Source organism: Echeneis naucrates, chromosome 17, assembly GCF_900963305.1.
Source record: "Echeneis naucrates chromosome 17, fEcheNa1.1, whole genome shotgun sequence".
NCBI lineage: Eukaryota > Metazoa > Chordata > Actinopteri > Carangiformes > Echeneidae > Echeneis > Echeneis naucrates.
In genome coordinates, this window is record NC_042527.1 from 20,967,915 (window position 1) to 20,988,169 (window position 20,255).

The 20,255-nt window shown below is 45.4% G+C and overlaps 1 protein-coding gene across 2 annotated transcripts; it reads left to right on the forward strand.

Moving 5' to 3' along the window:
* Nucleotides 1-89: 89 nt before the first annotated feature.
* On the forward strand, nt 90-18,757 carry LOC115058270 (solute carrier organic anion transporter family member 5A1-like). Of its 2 annotated transcripts, none has more exons than XM_029525580.1 (10): nt 90-229; nt 615-2,411; nt 10,657-10,789; nt 11,848-12,065; nt 12,347-12,511; nt 15,151-15,349; nt 16,647-16,806; nt 16,984-17,228; nt 17,369-17,433; nt 17,874-18,757. In XM_029525580.1, exons 2-10 carry the CDS (start codon nt 1,451-1,453, stop codon nt 18,395-18,397), a joined length of 2,670 nt encoding a protein of 889 aa, XP_029381440.1. In that variant the 5' UTR covers nt 90-229; nt 615-1,450; the 3' UTR covers nt 18,398-18,757. The 2 variants fall into 2 exon arrangements, with proteins under 2 accessions (XP_029381440.1, XP_029381441.1); XM_029525581.1 differs by having other exon boundaries at nt 104-229; nt 652-2,411.
* The last annotated feature ends 1,498 nt before the right edge of the window (nt 18,758-20,255 follow it).

Genomic DNA, 20,255 nt, shown 5'->3' on the forward strand with positions numbered 1-20,255 from the left:
ATAAAAAAACAAAATAAATCTCACTGACACAGTCGTTGTGAACCGCATGATTTTATTGTGAAAGCATTTCCGGTCCCCATAACCGCTAACTCCCTGCGCCTCCCTCACGGAAAGCTGCCTCATAATTTGGATTTTATTTTATCTTCCATTTAATCGCAGTGTTTAATCACTGTGCTGGGAAACGCGTGGAAACACCGATGTGGCGGTTTAACCGTCAGCTTGGTCGCAGGTTAGTGAAGCGCGCTGTCGCTTTTGTTGTTTTTGTGTTTAGCCGTTAGCTGGAAGTGCAGCCCTTCAAAACAAAACCCAGAGAAGTTAGCCGTTGGCGGAAGTGGCACAATTTAGAAGTGGTTTTGAGGACATAAAACAATATTTCAACATTTAACTGACGTTAGTCGCTCGCTAATTTTGCAAATTAAAACAGCACAGCGGTTAGCTAAGAAAATAAATTTCCACCGTTTGGTTTGCTGTTACTTAATAATATACAGAATATACATCTGGACCTCCGTTGTGAAACATACACAGCGAATATTTACTCAAACGTTTGTGTTTGTTTATTTATTTGTTTTAAACTACACATTTAATCTAATTTTACGTTTGTGAATGGATTTCAGTGCAGTCGGGTGACGGTCGGATTGTTTTATTTTGAAGTTTCCTCTGCTTCTGTGCGGTGAACACCTGAGCAGCAGCAGAAGAAGAAGAAGAGGAGCAGCACTGCGGTGTTTCTCAGCAGTCTCCTCCGTCCTCTCCCATCTTCTGCCCGTATTGTCTTCCTCTCTCCGGGCCGGTGCACAGGAGGGCCACCCCTAAATGACAGCGCCTGTCGCCGCAGGGAGGACAGCTGCTGCAGCGATAACGTCGGAGGCGGCTGGAGGAGGAGGAGGAGGAGGAGGAACGGGGGAGGGATGCCCTTGACTCTGGGAGGAGGAGGAGGAGTTCGGAGGAGAAGGGGAGCACCGGTATGTGATGTGTGGAGGGTTGGAGCTCTGTGACTGTGCGGTCTTCGCTGGAGGGGGTGCCCGGGATGCGGCGCCGGCTCTGCCAGTTCATTCAGCTGCAGCAGCAGCGGCGTCCTGCTGAGCATCTGCAGGGACTTCCGGCCCCGGAGCTCCGACGGTCAAGCTGAAGAGGCCTGCTCGGTCCATATCTCCGGATTAGATGGTGGCAGAAGGCAAATGTGCAGGACAAGATAGCCAAACCCGGAGGCTGCCCTGCCTGCGCTGCAGATAAGCAGAAGCTGTGAGTCTGCTGTGACTTTGGAGGTCGTGTTGTTGTGCTTATTTTGTTTTTCTGGGCCTCTTTAAGTACCACAGACAGATATTTGTGGGTGTAGATGTGCCTATTAATAATGAATGTAATGGGCAGCAGCCCCTGATCTGTATAATAGGCTTGAAGCTGGGCTGGTTTTTCCTAACCCCTGAAGAAACAAAGGTGGGTTTGACTGAACACAATGGCTGACCACGAAGAAGCCGAGGAGTTGTCAGAGTCCCTACAGAAGGAGGATGAATTTTCCAGTGAGCAGGAGGAGCCAGGTACAAACTTTAAATCTAAAAGTATGCCTACTTTAAATGATGCAGCGCCCCAGAAGGAAACATTACTGGCCAGTTCTGTGCAAATGTCCATAACTGCAGAAGAGAGCGCCGAGTTCATCCAACTCCCAGCCAAAACTGAGTCGTTTGAGGCCGAGTCCCCGACCAGAACAAATCACCTGCCCAAGACCGGGAAGTCGGCGCTGAACAGGCCGAGCTCGTACATGGAGAACACAGAGATCCGTAGGAGTAAAAGCGTGACGCAGAGGAAGCCCCCGGGCTTTTTTGCTTCCAGGCTAGCACTGATTCGCCTGCCCAGCAGGAAGTACCTGGGCATTATCCTACAGGACTCGCGCTGTTTCCTTTTCTGCATGTGCTACCTGACGTTCATCCAGTCGCTCATGGTGTCAGGCTACCTCAGCAGTGTCATCACCACCATAGAGAAGAGGTACAGCTTGAGGAGCTCCGAGTCTGGCCTTCTCGTCAGCTGTTTCGACATCGGGAGCCTTCTGGTGGTCGTCTTCATCAGCTACTTCGGTGGACGGGGCCAGAGGCCTCGCTGGCTGGCGGTGGGAGGTGTTTTCATTGCCGTGGGTGCAGCTCTCTTCTCCTTACCTCATTTCATCTCCCCGGCCTACCAAATCCAAGAGGTCAACTCGTCCTCTGCCAACGAAGGCCTGTGTATGAACAGCAATGCAAGCCGGGACCGTGTCGACATCACTTCCTGTCCCAGAGATCAGGAGGGCAACGAGCACAACCTGTATGTGGCGCTGTTCATCATCGCTCAGATCCTGGTGGGCATGGGGTCCACGCCAATCTACACGCTGGGACCCACCTACCTGGATGACAACGTTAAGAAGGAGAACGCCTCGCTGTATCTTGGTAAGAGTTTAATTGTGCAGTGAAATTAGCCATGCTGTGGTTGGTCATAATGTAAGACAGGTGTTTGGGCTCCACCTACTTTTGTTGATGTGTACGTGCATTTGTCAGTGGTTAAGATCAGCTGATTCTCACTTCCAGCTTGGTCCATGCTCCAACTAAGCCAAGAGAGTTCAGCCTTGGAATGGATGGGTGGGTTTCCTGATAAACTGAAAACATACGTTGAAATTTGTATTTTTTTAGACAGACGTATTACAAACCATGATCGTCAAAGAACCAATAAACTCAAATCAAATCAGAAAAATTAAGGACTGATCCAGAGACTCTGCCCACTAGGCCTCTGAAGGAGACGTTCTGATTGGCTGTGACATCACCCACCGGAGCCAGTAGGAGCATCCGGTGTAGAGACGTGACTCTAGATGTCACTATCAAAGATGGAGGATGAGAATGGACGGATAAACACACAGGAGTCAGAGAGTCAGTCAGATCTGATCAGTTTCAGATTGGACAGATCAGCTGATTCTGAAACAGGAAGAATGATTTGGAATTTCAGTTGATAAAAAATTATGGAGGATGCTCAGGATGATTTCTTGTGTCTGTCAAACCCACCAAATATTCAACAGCACCTCTAGTTCTACTAAAAAGAAAGCAAAAAATACAAAACCAAAGGGCTTGGATCAAAGCTGAACCCCCCCACACCCCCCCCACCAATGACAGGAATGCACATAAGACCTTCCCCTTCTCCCTCCACCTCCCAACTCTGTTTCATAACACAGCTCCCACTTGTTGCTTTAATTTGGCTTTACCTTGTTTGAGGCTACTGGGGCGAGAACTTCTGGGGAAGCATGTGAAAGCGAGAATGTGGGTTATTTGTTGTTGGTGGGTTGTGGGGGGGGGCTCAGTGTCAAGGTCACATAGTTAATTTGGCCACAGAGCTTTCTGGAGCTAAAGAATGATGTGTCGGCTTTGATGGAGGCAAATGGACTCATTTAAAATACTGGTTTTAGTTTCTGGGCTTAATCAGCAGCAGTTACGATGAATGATTAATAATCAATTAAGTCAATGAAGCATTTCTACATGGGAGAACTTGCTGATTGTATTTGTTACATATGAAGGAACATCTTTTTCTGCTGGTCATTGATTCATCCACAGTGAAAAATGGTCAGTGTTGAGTGATGTTGTCCAAAAGGGTTAATCACTTTCTCCTTCTGTGAAGACTGACTCCACAACGTGTTCTGCTCTACTAGCCACTCTGGCATCAACCCAAGAAGGGTTTGTCTGATGGCGTCCACTCGACCAGTAAACTTTTTATTCAGTAGCTGTCAAGGCCGCTGAATGAAATGGTTTGTTTCCAGTTTACGGTGGAAGCAGAGCAGAGTGTACTGGTCAACAGGAGCTGATTCAGTCTGCCTGCAGAAACATGTCAGTGGGTTGGTTTCATGGCAGCTGACAGCCTCTCCAGACTCTGGAATGAGGACACAGGGGTTGTTGGTGGTGGTTGTTTTTTTTTTTATTTATTTATCCAGTCCCAATAGACACAAAGGAGCAAGTCCAACCACTGGTTCTTCCTGGTAAATGTTGTTTTCCAAATTAGGTGGCCTTCACTTGGACAAAGTATATGTTTTTTTTAAGTATAACTGACCATATTCTATTGCTTTATCCCAACATATCTCTTGCCATAAATGCCAAAATTCACTTTTTTATTTTTAATAAACTGTCTTTTGCATGTAAATGGGCCTTTTTGGCAATCAGCCGAATCCTGGATATGGGATAGGTCAGGAATCAAACTTATTTCGAGGCCATTTAAACCAACTACTCACACTCGGCGCTTTTAGAATCACGAGTTGACCAAAACATGATGTCTTTGGACGGTGGGAGGAAACATGGAGACTCCACACAGAAGGGTCCCAGGCCTGGGAACCAAACCCAGGACCTTCTCGTTATGTGGCAACCAAATACTGAGGTGATTGTAAAAAAATCCTGCATGGAAATATTAGAAATTCAAAAATAAGGTTGAAGTAGTGGAATAAACTTCTGGTGCTTTTGCTGAGGCGGGAAAGCCCAAAGGAAATAAAGTAGGCTCATGAACGAAGAGGAGAAAAAAGACGCCACAAGAAAATATCAGCTCTCTAGATGGATGAGGAGGAAACATTCTTCAGATATAGGAAAGAAACAACAAGACAGTGTTAGTATGTAAAACGGCCTGAAGGTGTTTTTAAAATGCAACACAAACTCATTTGAAGTGTTAAATTGCAGATATGAACCTATCCCTCTCTTCCACCTGAGCTAAATTCTGATAATGACCATCAACTGCACACAAAGGGCTGACTGTGCAAAGATGGGCCTCCACTGCTGCTTAGCCTACTTAGGTTATTAAATTAGTGGCAAAACATAAGATGAGGAGAGACGGATGATGTCTTTAGTAAATCTGTGGACTCAGCTGGAATGTTGCTGCATTCATTTAGCCCACTGCTTTATCTCTGTAGACGTATTAAATAAATAAAATAAAAATACACATTGATCCAGGGTTTACAGATGGAAAGGGGGGATTTCCTGGCACTAAGTGGAAGCAGAAATCGATGGGTACCATTTGTCTTTGGTTGGATCAGAGGTGTCTCTTGGTTTCCGTTGGCTGCTAATGGAGATAAAAGGCTGACAGGGAGGGAGATTTAAACTTGGGTTTGTAGTGAATGCTAAGTCAGATGGCTGTGCCCTGTGGGAATGGGGTCCTGCCCTGCTTTGAGTAATGAGGACAAGAAGCGTCTCACTGGGACAGTCAGGATTTCATGCTGGTAATTTACTATGCAAAGGGGGAATTTAATTCATGTTCACATGACACCAGAGCTTCAGAGTCACTTGGTGTTATTAATAAGCTGAATCGTGGTGACCAGTCAGCCTGTGGTCAGTACGGCTGATGTAATCCTGACCGCTGCTGATACGGTGTCGTCTTGCTTGTGAAGATGGTTCACATTTTTGAACTTTTCACACACAAAAGGTTAAAAGAAAATGTTAGTCTGGATCTGGAGCTCACCAATGCTTGCTTCCTCTTTGGATCAGGTCTTTAGCCCCGCCCTCCTCCACCACCACCTGCTTGCTCCAAGTTGACAAGTGAAAGAGTATTACGATGTCCAGAGGAGGATACATAAGAGAGGTTTATATGAGGAGTCTTTGGAGACCAGACGCATCACAACTGTTGTATAAACCACACAAAAATTTGTAATCAAAACATTTATGGAGCTAAATCTTGGTTGGTTAACTAGACAAGATTTAAAACATCCCAATGGTGGAAAATTCACCACCCTCAACTTATTTTTTAATTTTTAATTTTTTGTGGGAAGGACAAACTGAGCCAAACCTCCAACCCATCAGGGAGGAGACTTTGGGAGAGCGTGTTGTAATAAGTCTGAACGGAACCCGGTGAGAAGAGAAGGTCCTGAAGCAGAGCCAGCTCTGTTCTGAGACAGTATGGGTGCAGCACACTTGCTGTCTGCGGTAGAGCAAACATTCTGGTCCATTTTGGCCCTCCTTTGCATTAGCCTACATATGAGATCATGCCCAAAGGCACAGCAGACATCCATTAGAATAATTCAGCACAGTATTGCTTTGTAACCCCAATAAGAGATGCTCTGTTTGGCTCCCATGCGACGCGGCAGGCCTCTCTGCAACCACTTGAAATTTTCATGTGCCAGCTCAGAGACGCAATATGGTCAGACGCGCCTGCGGTGTTTCGACATGTTCGTCATGTGGTCGCGCTCTGCTTGGGAGAGCCGAGCTGTTGAGAGCTTTGTCTATTCCACTGTAATGATGATGATGATCAAAATGGAGCTGCTGTGTAAATGGATTTAAGGTCACAGCAGATTCAGACATGTTGACTGACATGTTGCTGATGAAAAACGGTTTGTGAATCGGCTTCTCTGCGCTTTGTCTCATGATGTGCTTCAAAGTCCTTTGAATTATAAAATAAACACCCAACATGGGTTTATCATCCTTTTTTAACCTGGTTTCTCTTTTGTTTTAAAGGGCTTCCACCTTTATAGAACCTTTTACACCAGGGATATTCAGGTTTTATATAAAGGGAAGAAAAGCAAATCAGCAGTTTATAAAGGAACATTACCTGATTTAATCTTTTCTATTTACTTATGTTTATTGAAACTGACCTCCATCTTAGGTTTTGAGTTACGAAGCTTTGGAGTAGATGTCGTGAGAGCCTCACAATGGAGCTGGAGGTTAAACATGACCATCACATTGGAAATAATACAGAGTTGATTTGATGGCAGACCTGAAAGCAGGTCACAGTCAAAGTAGTCTGTGACTCACATGTGTGGCTTACTGTAGTTAAGTTTAACTTTGTGCTTTGCACAAAAGTTTGATAGATTCCAAATATCACAAAATACGTCAACAACAGATTTCCTTTTAGGGGGGAGAAATTGTCATCATTATGTTTAATGTTATTTTATAATATTCTTTTATGATAATATATAGATCCGTCTCTGTAACATCTTATCGACAGTCTGACCTAGAAATCCACACAAGACAAAACCGAGACTGGAACATACACAAATCAGCTGACGTGCTGTCGTCAGCTATGCAGCCATTTGTCAGTCTAACAAAGCCTTTTTTTATAATTCCAGTGAACACACAGACAGGCCAATTATCACGGCCTGAACTTTTCCCCAAGCCCAAGACTTCTCTGTTTCAATCAGAGCAACCAGAGATTAAATTTAGCCCATGTTCTAGTACTTACTAACCGGGCAGGGCCTGTTGGGCTAAAGGGCTCCATGCTGCTGAACATTTAAGTCCTTGTTGGTGTTAACAGCATGTTTTTATTTTATGTTCTCAGCTCCGTAATAAAGAGAGCAGGAACAGTGATGGAGAAGCTGAACTTGACTACATCATTGATGCAAACATCAGTTATATCCCCATGAACAAGAACTGTTAGGTTGAAAAATGCTAAATTGTTCTAACGGCAGTTGTTTTTGTGATTTGACCTTCCCTCATTCATAGAAATGGTGCTGGTTTTTGCCCTAAAAATATTTCCATTTGATGGGCCAGTCCATGCACATTTCCCCCCACTCAGAGCCAATAGGATTTCTCCATTGTCTTTTGGACTGTTCTTGAGTATAAAGACCGCGATCCAAGTTTTGCTCTACAAGACCTTGATTTATCAGGACAGAGTACCAAACAGGTTTAGAACCACAAGATGGCCGACAGGCTCCGGACTGATATGGGTTCAGTTCCGAAGGGTAACACAGATCTTATTTCAGTCAACTCTCTGAAAACTGAAAACTTTTCCATCTCGGCTTTATTTAGATTTTTCTCTTTTAAAGTCTGTCCCATCTGAGTCCGTTCCTTTATGGAACTACAATACCAAATCTCTGCAGAATCCCTTTAATCACTCCGTGGTTTTAGTTGTGGTAATTGTTGGGCTTTAGAATAAAATCTTGTATAACAGTCACCACCAGCAGCACGTCGTTAGTGACTCCCATCGACACAGACCAGCTGAGGGTTCTGGAAATAGTCTTTCAGGAAGTATGAGCATGTATTTGAGGGAGGCTGGGAGTCTGTTGTTGATGCTGGCAGCTCGCTGGGAACTTTTAACCAGACAGTGCTTTGTCAGCATGTTGCCATGACATCGCCGTCATCCCGGTGCTCTTCATTGTCTCCATCCATAACCTGACTCGACTTCAGCTCTGTCTCTGCCTGGCTGCCCGTCTCTCCAAACGTTATCTCACGTGCCACGGAAAAAAATGTTTTGCTCGTCTTTGAAAAGCTGCATGTCACCAATAAAGCCATCCATCAACCGACACAGCTCGAACCAAACCTTTCCAGTTCTGATTTATGATTTTGATTTACGCGTCGAAAGCTTACAAGGGTTTTTACATGTCTGTTGAGGAATTTAGATCATTAGGTTTTACATTTATTGAGAGTGTATCGGCAGCAGTTGCTCTCAAACGACTTCTCCTCTGATTTACAGCCACTATTGATCTATTTTTACAGCTGTGTTGTGGCGTGGCGTTGGCCCAGTGGGGGTGATCAGGGTCGTAGGGAACCAGACTGCAGACACAACATTTGTTAGTGATGCTGTCGAGGCCTTTTTGTGTTCTCAATATGTGTGTTACAGTGATGCAACACCCCCAGTGAGAAGTCCTGCTGAGGCTATGATGATGTACTGGAGTATTAATATGCTGCAGTCAGTACGTTATCGACACATTACGGTCATAGAAACTTTCCTCACGAAGAGGAAATAAGGTGTAAAATGGATAATTAGCTACCTGCTCACTATAAGAGCTGCTAATGCAGCCAATAAAACATGACTCATAGCACAGTTCAGATAAACCAGATCTGACCAGATCAGGCTGCTTGGCTGCATCTACCTGCTCTTTCACAGGCACACTGCTTCAGGACCAGAGCTCTGCTCCGCCATGTCAGTGGGTGCCAACTAGTCTATTTGATGAATTATGCCTCACTTGATCTATAATATCTCAAATTGGAAGCGTGTGCTGACGTTCAAGTCACAGTTCAAATTGTAAAGATATTAAATGTACAGCTTTTTAATAAGAAAGCCTGTTTTGGGGTGCCATCAGAACCAGCAGTAGCTCTTCTGTTGGATCGGACCACTCGGGCCAACCTTCAATCGACAGTGGCCTCTTAGGGATCAATAAAATATTCTCATTCTAATCCTGAAACTGAATTTGAATCCAGCTTTGCCGTCAGTATGAAGGTTCAGTTCATCTTGATGAAGAATCCAAAGCTTATCCTTTTTAACCAAGAGATGAGTAGCCACATGTTTTGGTTTTAAATGGACCAGACTGGAACAGGCCTCAGGCTGTGGATTGGTGCTTTAGTCTGAGTCAGGGCTGCATGGTTTAAAAATTATGAAAAAATGTAATGACTAAATTAAGCACTTCAAAACAGGAGCTTCAAAGGCTGATGAAACAAACACTGATGTCAAAACGGTGCTTCAACAGCCTTTTTCATTCAGAGAAACCAAGTCTGAATATCTCTCTCTTTATAAAATGCAATACTTCAACATCAGATTACTTTGCCTGAGCACCTCACACCAACCACCATTTTTAAGTTTCTTTTGTTGGTATGTCTCCAACAAGCGTCACGTTCTCTCCGGCTCATCGTACCACCAGCAGCCGGCCGTCTCTCATCCCTCTGCTGATACTCTGCATTAGGTTGCGTAATGCGGCAGCCCGCCAGCCGAGGGTTTTCCCTCTTCTCCAGCTAGATAAGGGATTATCTGCAATGCCGCAGGGTCCCTTTGGAAAATCCAAGGGCTCAATCCCATCCCTACGCTCTCTCATCCCAGACTCTGGCCGACCTGGCTGGGTGATGTAACAGTGGAGGGAAGAGATGGACATTATGTTTCTGTGAACACGCTGGAGTTTTTACAGATAAATTGTCTGGGAGGGGCCGGGTTTCTGAAGACTTGGCGACAGTTAGGGAAAAATCATGTGCAGTGCTGACATTTCAGACAATTCAGAGAATATCAGTATTCAACAACAGTTTTCATCTTAAATGCCTTTAAAGCTATTTATCAGGCAAAAAAATGGCAACTCCCAAAAGTAAGAATTATTCTCAGCTTGAATTTCATTGTGATGAGAAAAATAATTCAAAGTCTGACACGAGGCGGCTTTCAGAGCACAGCTGACGTGAACACAGAGTTCCCAGTGAGTTCTCAGGACGCTGACAGTTGGATAACGTCCACTCTGGTCCAAAGCCCGGCCCGGCTCAGAGTTTTTAAGTCACACCACCTTTCAACTCCAGCCAAGAATTTAAGACGTTAATTCCCTCTAATTGGAGAAATCTTAAGCTCAGCCCCAAGAAGCCCCTTATGGCACAGTCATATGATCTGCACACATGACCCACACTTGGCCTTTTGTACCCCGTTCTTCATGCTAGATTAGTTTGGCAGCATTACATCAGGTCTAAAGGTAGACAAATGGCACCTAGTTTCGATAATGGAATCAGAAGTGTACATATAGACAGATGTAGTTAAAACCAGAGTGTTGTTCAGCAGAAACTTCATCCCGTTAGCTCATTCACACTGCTTCCGGTTAAATCTCTGTAATGTAAAGAACGCTCCTCATAGTCCAGTTCATAGAGAAATACCACCAATCAGCTGCTTTTATGGTTTTTGTTTTATGGGACATTTACAGTATGATCCATTCTCATCGTGCCTCCAAAGGTTAAAGGTAACATGAAAGTTTGACCCGTTGTTTTGTTTTTTTGTCTTCCTCAGCCATCATGTACGTGATGGGAGCACTGGGCCCAGCAGCTGGTTACCTGCTGGGAGGAGTCCTCATCGGATTTTATGTTGACCCCAAGACTGTGGTCAACATTGACCAGAGCGACCCTCGCTTCATTGGCAACTGGTGAGAAATATCCGTCTGACCACAGAGCTCTGTGTAATTCGATTTTATTTTTATTTTTATTTTTTTTTTATAAGTGTTATATCACTGTGGAAGTTGTCAGTAAATCCCATGAAAGCAGCTCCGTCGTTTCCAATAACCCTCAACAGCTCATCAGTGAGTCACACAGCTGGGCCACTTTGCCTCCTCACCGTCAACATGCTGGACTTTCTTTAGCCTGAATCTTCCCGACTATGGCACAAAAATCTGAAATCATTAATGGGAAGAAAAAGGCTGTTTGTGTAAAAACTACAGAGAACAGCTATTTTAGTGACGTTACTGGACCTTTTTTAATGTAACTGGATATTTGTGAGGTGTTTTTAGACATTTATGCCTTGGTGGTTCGGTGCAGACTGAGTGGACCAATGAGATGTTTCCAGTCTTATCCTTCAGTAATGTATCACACGTCTGCTGAATGTGTGACTAAATAAAATATGTTGTAAAGTTAAGAAACACATAATATTCATATTTTAAACCAGAAACCTGACTGTATCTCTACAACATTAACAAAATTTACAGGGACAAATATTCTTTGTTTTGTGCTCCTATCTCTCCTCTTGATGCTTGAAGTTGGCCTCATTTGACAGAATCAACAGGAAGAAAAATACCATTATAGTTCAGCCACATCAGAGATGAGACTGTGGGTGGAAACTTTCTGCACTTCCTTCAGTTCTCACGCTTTTGTTCTTTAGGTTGTGTTTTGTACACATCGTATTTCCATGTGTGGATCTGTAAGTGCGAGAAGCAGTTAGTCATCTGTTGCAGCTCCCAGTGATGCGTCCTCTAACTGACAACATAACTTGTGAATCAGCAGCCAACAGCCACAGGCCTCCTACATGAATTATAGGTGATAGTGGCAAGAAGAGGTTGGATGAGTGTACCAGTTTATTTATGTGCACACTAATGAGGCAGAGAGATAAAATAACACAAGGCCAGACTGACTTCTTGACACCACGGACTACAAACGTACTTCATTTCCTGTGTTCTGAATCTTTTGTTTGACTCTCCTCTGGTCCGTCCAGGTGGAGCGGCTTCCTGCTGTGCGCTGTGGCCATGCTGCTGGTCATCTTCCCCATGTTCACCTTCCCCAAGAAGCTTCCACCCCGACACAAGAAGAAGAAGAGGAGGAAAAAGCTGAGCCTGGACGACCTGTCCAGTGACGACGACGTCCTCAAGGAGAAGAGCAACAACATGAGCCAGACGGTCACCTCCTCCATGGGCTTCGGAAAGGACATTAAAGGTACTGGACCGTGTCAGGAAGAGGCTGATGAGGTCAGTGCAGGCCTGTCAGATGTTCAACTCCTGCTCTCTATTCCGAAGCTGTATGTGGGCCATCAGCTGGTGTTGCCCAGTCAGCATTACTTGTTGCAAGAATTGAAATAGTAGAAAGATAAAGGCAACAAGACGAGTCTGAATCCTTTTTTTTTTTTTTTACTTAAAGGCAGCATTAACAAAACATACTAAAAGCTCCAGGATGGTTAACGTCTAACTTCTTTACCATAAACCAATTTGTTGCTCCAGATCTGCCCAAAGCAGCAGCGCGGATCCTCAGCAATGTGACCTTCTTGTTCGTCAGCTTGTCCTACACAGCAGAAAGCGCCATTGTCACTGCTTTCATCACCTTCATCCCCAAGTTCATTGAGTCCCAGTTTGGAATCCCGGCCTCCAACGCCAGCATCTACACCGGTGAGTTGAGCTACATGGCGGTCAACAACAAAGCATCTAATTGCCCAATCAAATGTCAGAGCTCTAAAATCTTTACCCTGATGTTTGGAGGTTCACTCCCTCATTAATGTCTAAAGGTTTGGGTGATAGTTTAGCATCAGGCCGGTTCTCCGCCTCCTTTTCTGCAGCAGCGCAGACAGGAAGCAGCCTGACCAGAGTGCTCAGAAGACCATTTCTTCCTGTTCAGTGCTGCTCCTCTGGTTTTATCTGAGAGCACAGCCAACACACATTAATAATAAAAACACTGCTGGTCTGCAAATGAAGGGGGCACCTGGGACACTGAGTGAGTGCATCGAGTGCATTACACACACATTAGGAAACACACAACACATGCAAGCACTAAGCACTAAGCCTGTTAGAGTTACACACTCTTAACAGGCACACAGGCTCGTGTTAACGTTAAAAAGGCAAATGGACTTTCTATATTGAGCTTTTTTAGGCTTATCAACCAACCAACTCATTCATAGAACAGCCATCAGGTGCTATTTGGGCTTCAGCGTCACACTCAGACACTTTGACACGGGGACTGGATGAGGCCGGGGCTGAACACCAAATTCTCCACATCCTGAGTTTGGTCAGGTTGTACTTTACCTTAAACTATTTCACTGTCCTGCACTGTCTGCTCTGAACCTGAAGCTGTGTGTAGCTGCTAAAGTTTGCAGTTTGCTGACAAACAGCCTGACAAGATGGCCACTGATTATTCACACTTTGAATATTAAATAATTGGAAAACAATCGTCCTCTTCTCGTGGTTTTCTCATCAGAAACATCGGCTGCGCCTTTTTGTTCGAGCCTTTGTCGGATCAGATTGTTCTGTAGCTGACAGGAAGCTGACAGGAACAGAGCAGTCCAGCAGAAAGCTCCGGTCCTTCAGAAGCATATCTTCAGGCGGCAGAGCTTCAGGGAGCCTGATAAGCTGAGAGCTCTGACCTGATGACATTTTCTGCTCATGCTGCTTTATTTTTGGTGTCCTGTGGCTGCTGATAGCAAAAAGCACATCTACATTTGGAGCTTCTCTTTTCTCTGTTGGTCTGATGGATGTGTTGGCACATGCGATATGCAGCAGCTCATCTGGACTTTAAACGGCAAACAAAAGCTTCTTTTTGTTTCTCAGTTTATTCTTGTTTGTCATCAGAACTCATTTCTCTGCTTAATGCATTTTCAAGAGTAGAATTACAAAATATGACACTTCTCAGGAGAAAAAATTATTTTGGTTGCAGGCGTCGAAGCATTAATCACACTTGGAGGCACCGTGACTCATCTGGTCTCTCCGCACACAAAGTTCTTAGTGATAACTTTTTATATACATACACATATTATGAAGCTGAAAAGCTGAAACTCCATTTATATTGTTTGGAAAACTTCCATTCCAAACAAACTCCATCTTTTTCAGACTTTGGTTCCCAGACATGTTTTAGTGTGTTTCAGTTACATAACTGTCTCAGCTGTAGGTGGAGTGGGCTGAGGAGCCTCTCATTACTGACTGCCACTCGCACATATTTCCATCATATGCCAACCTCAGACCACCTGCCAGGGTTTGTAGTTCTACTCCCTCAGCAGATAAATCCTTTGGTGTTGTTCATTGTTGAGTAATTTGTTCTTGATTGTGGACTCGTCACAGGAGCCCAGACTCACATTTTCAGTTCATGAAGGGGAGACGAAAGGTCTGATGGTGAATCAGGATTTAGTCAGCCAGTCTGTTCTTAGAAAGACCGATCTGACCGATCTGCTCATTAAGCCAAGGACTTCCTAAAGTTATTTTGGTCCAAATTTCCCCAAACAACAAAAGTGTTGGCATTAGCATTATGTTTCTGTGCAGAGGCAGAGAGAAATCAGAAGCCTGGACAGAAAGGGACACACCGTTATCTAATGCCTCCTGAAAAGGGTTAGAGGTCCCACTGAAAGTGTTAACTGCCATGCTAATGCAAGGCTGCCCGGAGGCGGCTGTTGCTGTGATTGCTGCGTTTTCTTTAGAACTTGTCTTGTCATCGCCGAAGAGAAAAGTAAATTTGTAAAGGCAGAAGTTTCACTTGTCTTTAAGGAACACAGCAGTCCAAATGACAAACATGGTTGGTGAATATCAGGTCAGTGCTGTGCAGCTTTGGATCAGAAAGGCCTTTCTCAATCTGCTTTCAGCTGTGGGTCATTGAGTTCCTACAGTCCGCGAACACAATGTTGAAGGGATTTCTGTTTTTCTGTGGTCTTATTGTTGGTTTTGAAGGGCCCGTTTGTTAGAGAGTGCACAGACATGCGAAGATACAAAGACTGAGCCAAAATAATTGCAACTCACAATAATGAAGGAACCTTAAATGGCTCTAAAACATTTTCACATCACTTTTTTTTTTATTTTGTTATGAAAACACCAGCTAATGTTATGCTTTGTCTCCGGACTGATGGTGAGTACGGCATGACTGAACCAGATGGAAAACGCTTTATGAAATAGAAGCCAGTAGCTAAAGGAAGCTAAAAGGTTTGATGTCCCAGATATTAATGAATGGAGCTACACAGGCTGAGAGTGTTAGCTGCCTGCCCCCACTCTAAGATTCTTTGAAGGAAAAGCAGTCTATAAATCAGTGATTTCTTTGAATTCCCCCCCACCAGGTGTGATTATCGTGCCCAGCGCCGGCGTTGGCATCGTCCTGGGCGGCTACATCATCAAGAAGCTGAAGCTGGGAGCTCGTGAGTCGGCCAAGCTGGCGATGATCTGCAGCGGAGTCTCGCTGCTCTGCTTCTCCACACTGTTCATCGTCGGCTGTGAGAGCATCAACCTGGGAGGGATCAACATCCCTTACACCACCGGGTGAGGAGGGGCATTTCAGGGAAGTGGTGGGTTTTCACACGAGGCTGCTGACAGAGCAGAACTCTGTCAACAAACACAGGAAAACACAGACAGGAAAGAAGGAACAAACACGAGTAAGTTCTTATTCCGTCTGTCCATCCCTTCTCCTGGGGGAGGCTTCCCCAGGCCAGATGAGCTCCATCATCTCTCCAGGCTGTTGTTAGTCTACCTTGGGGTGTCGTTGCAGTTGTATGAGCTGTGAAGACTTTTGATTAAATTTCCATCCTCCTCCAGTCTACACCTACCAGAGCCTCAGAGATGGATTCATTGACAGGTGAAAATCCCCACCAAACACAGCTGGAGGAACATTTATCTTCTGAAAAGAAAACAAAGAAACTTTTATTCGTGAATATTTTCACCTCAGTGGGCTGAGAAGGGCTCACCGAAGGGGCAGGAACATGTCGAGAGGCAGAGCTGACATTTTGGTTTTTGTCTTTTATGGACCATGAACATTATTAAACTACTGAAACTGTAAACCAATATTAAGTAACAAACTACAACAGCAGTGTCGTTGACTTTTGGCCTGAAGAAGCAGCTTTCAACGAGGCTGAGGAAGAGTTTTCTTTGGTAAATATTTATGAGATCCAGAAATAAACATTTTTCTGGTTCCTCGCAGGTTTTTCTTAAGATTTTTATTTGAAATAGAGACAGACGTTTCCCGGCTGCAACTCGACCTCGCTTGTATGAAATCATTTACTGGCACTGATGGAGTCAGTGGTAATTTTGACCAGGCCATCTGTGGTCGGCGTCGGGGGGGAGCGGGTGTTCAGATCAGTGCAGGATAGCAGAGAAGGAGCCAGTAAACGGAGCGATTACATGGCAGCGGTGGAAAGTGTCCAAGGACAGCTCAGAGGAGACGACCCCTGGCTGCCTGCCCTGCTTTCGTCTGTCCTTCTGCTCTTTGGAAAAGGTAAAATATGTCACGACATTAGAGCCACGAGCGACGACGCTCTGCAGAGATGCCCCCCTTTATTCTGAAAAAAGAAAGGGAAACAAATCACATCGTCGTTTTCACTAATTTCAACTACTGTTGAATCATGTTTGCTTGGTCGCACTCGCAATATCGAAGTACCCATGAGCCTCAGCTGCCTACCAACAAGATCCATCCAAAACCTGAGAGTCAACTGATGAGTGTTGAGTGAGATTTCCACAAACTGTAGTTAAAGGAGGACGGTGTCTGATAGTGAAGAAAAAAAACGACCCTGAACAAACTTACACACGATTAAAAACATTTTAAAATGCAGATTTCTCTCTTCAGGCCGACTCTCACCATGACCCAGAGGAACCTGACGGGAGGCTGTAATGTCAACTGTGGCTGTAAAATCCACGAGTACGCTCCGGTCTGCGGCTCCGACGGCATCACGTACTTTAACCCCTGCCTGGCCGGCTGCAGCAGCGTGTCCAATGATAGCACTGGAGTAAGTACAATCAAGACCTCCAGGTGGTCTTGGATTAGAAATCAGGTGTAGGTTCTGTGCTCTACAGCCTGTATTCAGAAACCGACCCTTAAAAACAGCTGGCAGGACTACTGGAACTTTGTGATGTCACAACCAAGCCACGCCCACCAGCCTGAATTCCCCTTTTCTGTCGTGCAGATTCGTAACTACTCCGACTGCGCCTGCGTCCAGAGTCGGCAGGTCATCACGCCATCGTCCAGCGGTCAGGGCAGCAACCAGCTGCAGCTCGTCATCGTCAAGACCTACCTGAACGAGAACGGATACGCCGTGTCGGGGAAGTGCGACCGCACCTGTAGCACCCTCATCCCCTTCCTCATCTTCCTCTTCATCGTCACGCTCATCACTGCCTGCGCCCAGCCCTCCGCCATCATCGTCACCCTCAGGTACGACAGCCCTGCAGTACAAACGTGACCTGGATCCCTGTCCTGGTCTTGAGGTTGCCATGTCTGTTTGTGTTCAGAATCATTCTGTAACGACTCAGATTTCTCTATATGAACACTTCAGTTTTGTTTTTCCTCTGCAGGTCTGTAGCGGAGCAGGAGAGGCCATTCGCTCTGGGAATGCAGTTTGTTCTCCTCAGGACTCTCGGTGAGTAAAACCCCAAAATGAGCCGGCTACTAATTCACTCTTTTATTGGATAGTGTCAGCCTCTTAACAATGCGGAGTATGTGAGGTCGATGTCGGCCTTTTTAAAAACCTGCGTCAGCCGGCAGAGGAAGACGGCGCGTCAGCTAAACACGCTGATTGGAAATGCAGCACACGTCCTGTAACTGCTGATCGTCGGGCTGATGGCGCGTCCTGAAGGAGGAGGGAATGGGATTTGAGCGAGAGGCCGTCCAGAGAGCTGCTGTCAGGACGAATCGGACCTGAGGCCTTCGGAGGTTCATTACTGCGATGTTGACGTGCTGAGTCACTGCAGCCAAATAATCAGCATCCGATCACCGAGACCATTTAGAAGAACCGATTTCTTTGCTAATGAGTTTTGCCTTCTCTCTCCTTCTCTTTTCTCTTCCTCTGTCGTTCGGCAGCCTACATCCCGACGCCCATTTATTTCGGCGCCGTCATCGACACCACCTGCATGCTGTGGCAGCAGGACTGTGGCGTCCACGGCTCCTGTTGGGAGTACGACGTCACCTCCCTTCGCTTCGTGTACTTCGGCCTTGCAGCCAGCCTGAAGTTCCTCGGCTTCCTCTTCATCTTCCTCACCTGGTACTCCATCAAGTACAAGGAGGAGCGGGTGGAGCGCTGGCTGAAGCGCCACCTGTCGCCCACCGACACCGTGGGCAGCCTCATCTGCCACCCGGGCGGCCACAAGGGCCACGCCCGCACCCGCTCCTGCCCGGTCAACATCCCACGAAGTGACCCCAGTGCTCTGCCCGCCAATGGTCCGCCGCGCGCCGGCGCCCTCAACCGGGGTGTTAGCACCCAGAGTTGCCCCGGCAACGAGCTAAAAGCAATAACTCCTCCCCCTCCTCCAGCTGCACCACCGCCCACAGTGGCTCCCACCCCAGCGCCGGCCAGATCACTGGAACACGTTTCAGTCCGAGTTTGAGTTCCAGAAGATGCCGTTCTCACTGACTCTGCTTTTATTCTGAAATCTCATCAGCTGGAGTCACCGCTGGGACTTCCCAGAGCCAACCTCCGGGGGCCAGGAACAGGAAGTGGACAGACGAGGTGAGTGGTTGGTGAGAGCGTCCCGTTGTTTCCTCTGTGATCCAGCAGCGGGACAGACAAAAGCTTCGCTCCCATAACCCCCCCACTCCACACACACCTCCCTCGGCAACACGTGCCTTCTGTCCCCACAGCCCTCACATGTACAGTCCACCTGCACCCCCCCACAGGAACAGATACCTCAGCGCCCCCCTTCTTTGGTTTGGTTCTGGACATATAACTCACCCCCCCACCCAGGTAATGTGACACACTGCTAAGTGTTAAGAACCGGAAACCGATGGCATGGTGCTATGTAAAAAAAACAAAAACTACAAAAACAAAACAAAAAAAGCCTGTTTAGCGTCCATTTTTTGATCTTTTTGTTAGTTTGTTCTTTTTAGAAGAGAACCCGACCGGAGATCAGGTCACTGGGCCGATCAGCTCGCCCCCCCACAAACATTCCTGTCCACTCAGAGGCCTTTTGTTGCTGCCTACAATACACCCGTATATCCCAGCTTCCCCCCGACCGGCACCACGATAAAGGTTTACCCTGAAAAAATCAGCCGGAGAAAAACTCAGAGCTCGTTGGCTTCTGTCTGAACACTCACCAGATTCATTCAGCCAATCGCGTCGCTGAACGTTTCGACGAAACCTGCCAGGAGACGAGTAGGCCATCCGTTAACGGCGAGGTCACGGCGCCGCCATGAGGAATTCTGGGTAATGAAAGAAAAGACAAACCAAACACAGTTTGAATTTATTCAAATGGGAAGAAGCTAAAGCAGAAACTGTTTCCAGGTTGTGAAACGTTTAAATCAATGAGAGTTTTATTTCATCAGTAAATTCACTCCGTTTTTCTTCTTCGGTTTTTGTTTTCACATTTGAGAATGAAATGATGATGTTTCACTTTTTTTATTTATCTGGTACAGAAGTGGAAGTTTAGAAAAGAAAACGGATTCATGGTTTTTCTTTTTCCTTTTTTTGTGGCTGGAGTTTCTGGTTCGTCTGAATTTTTCTTGTTGGTTGTTTGAATATTAGTCGGATCTTCAAGATTTTCTGACCTGAAGCTTGAAATTTTTCTAGTTGTTTTGGGTTTGTTTTTTTTTTTGTTTTTTTTTGGTTTAAGAGAAATTATTAACTTTCGGGTTCTTTAGGAATATTTTGTGGATTTGAAGGTTAACGTGGCGACATGATGCACCAAATGGCTGTTTGGTCTAAGTGAAGTTAAATGAGGTCACTTTGGTTTGAGGGGGAAACACAATATTCATATAAACAGTATTAACGCGCCGCAGCCTCATGACAGGGTTACACAAGTGTGCGTCATCATATTTGTATGCTTATTGTGTATTTTTTTTCCTGAGTCTTCAGGCCTCAGAGGCGACAGTGTGGAGGGTTATTGTTCAGCCAATGGCAGCTCAGTGTGATTCCTCATGTGGTCAGCTCGCTGCCCTCTGATGACCCCTGCTGGTCGGACAGGGAACAGCACGTAGAGGCAGGAATGAAAAACAAAACACAACTAACACACAATGTGTGCTGTTTGTCTCATGTCATCAGTATTTTAAAGGAGTGTTTGTGAAATGTATAGAAAATGCTGACAATTTTTTTCTGCTATGACCCAAAATCTAAAGGTTCATATGTATCTACACAATTTTTTAGTTGATCTACATTTTGTTTTTTTTTTTTTTACATAGAATTGTAGAAATATATATATATATATATTTTTTTTTTTCTGTTTCTGGTTTCTTTGCAAAAATTCAGTATTT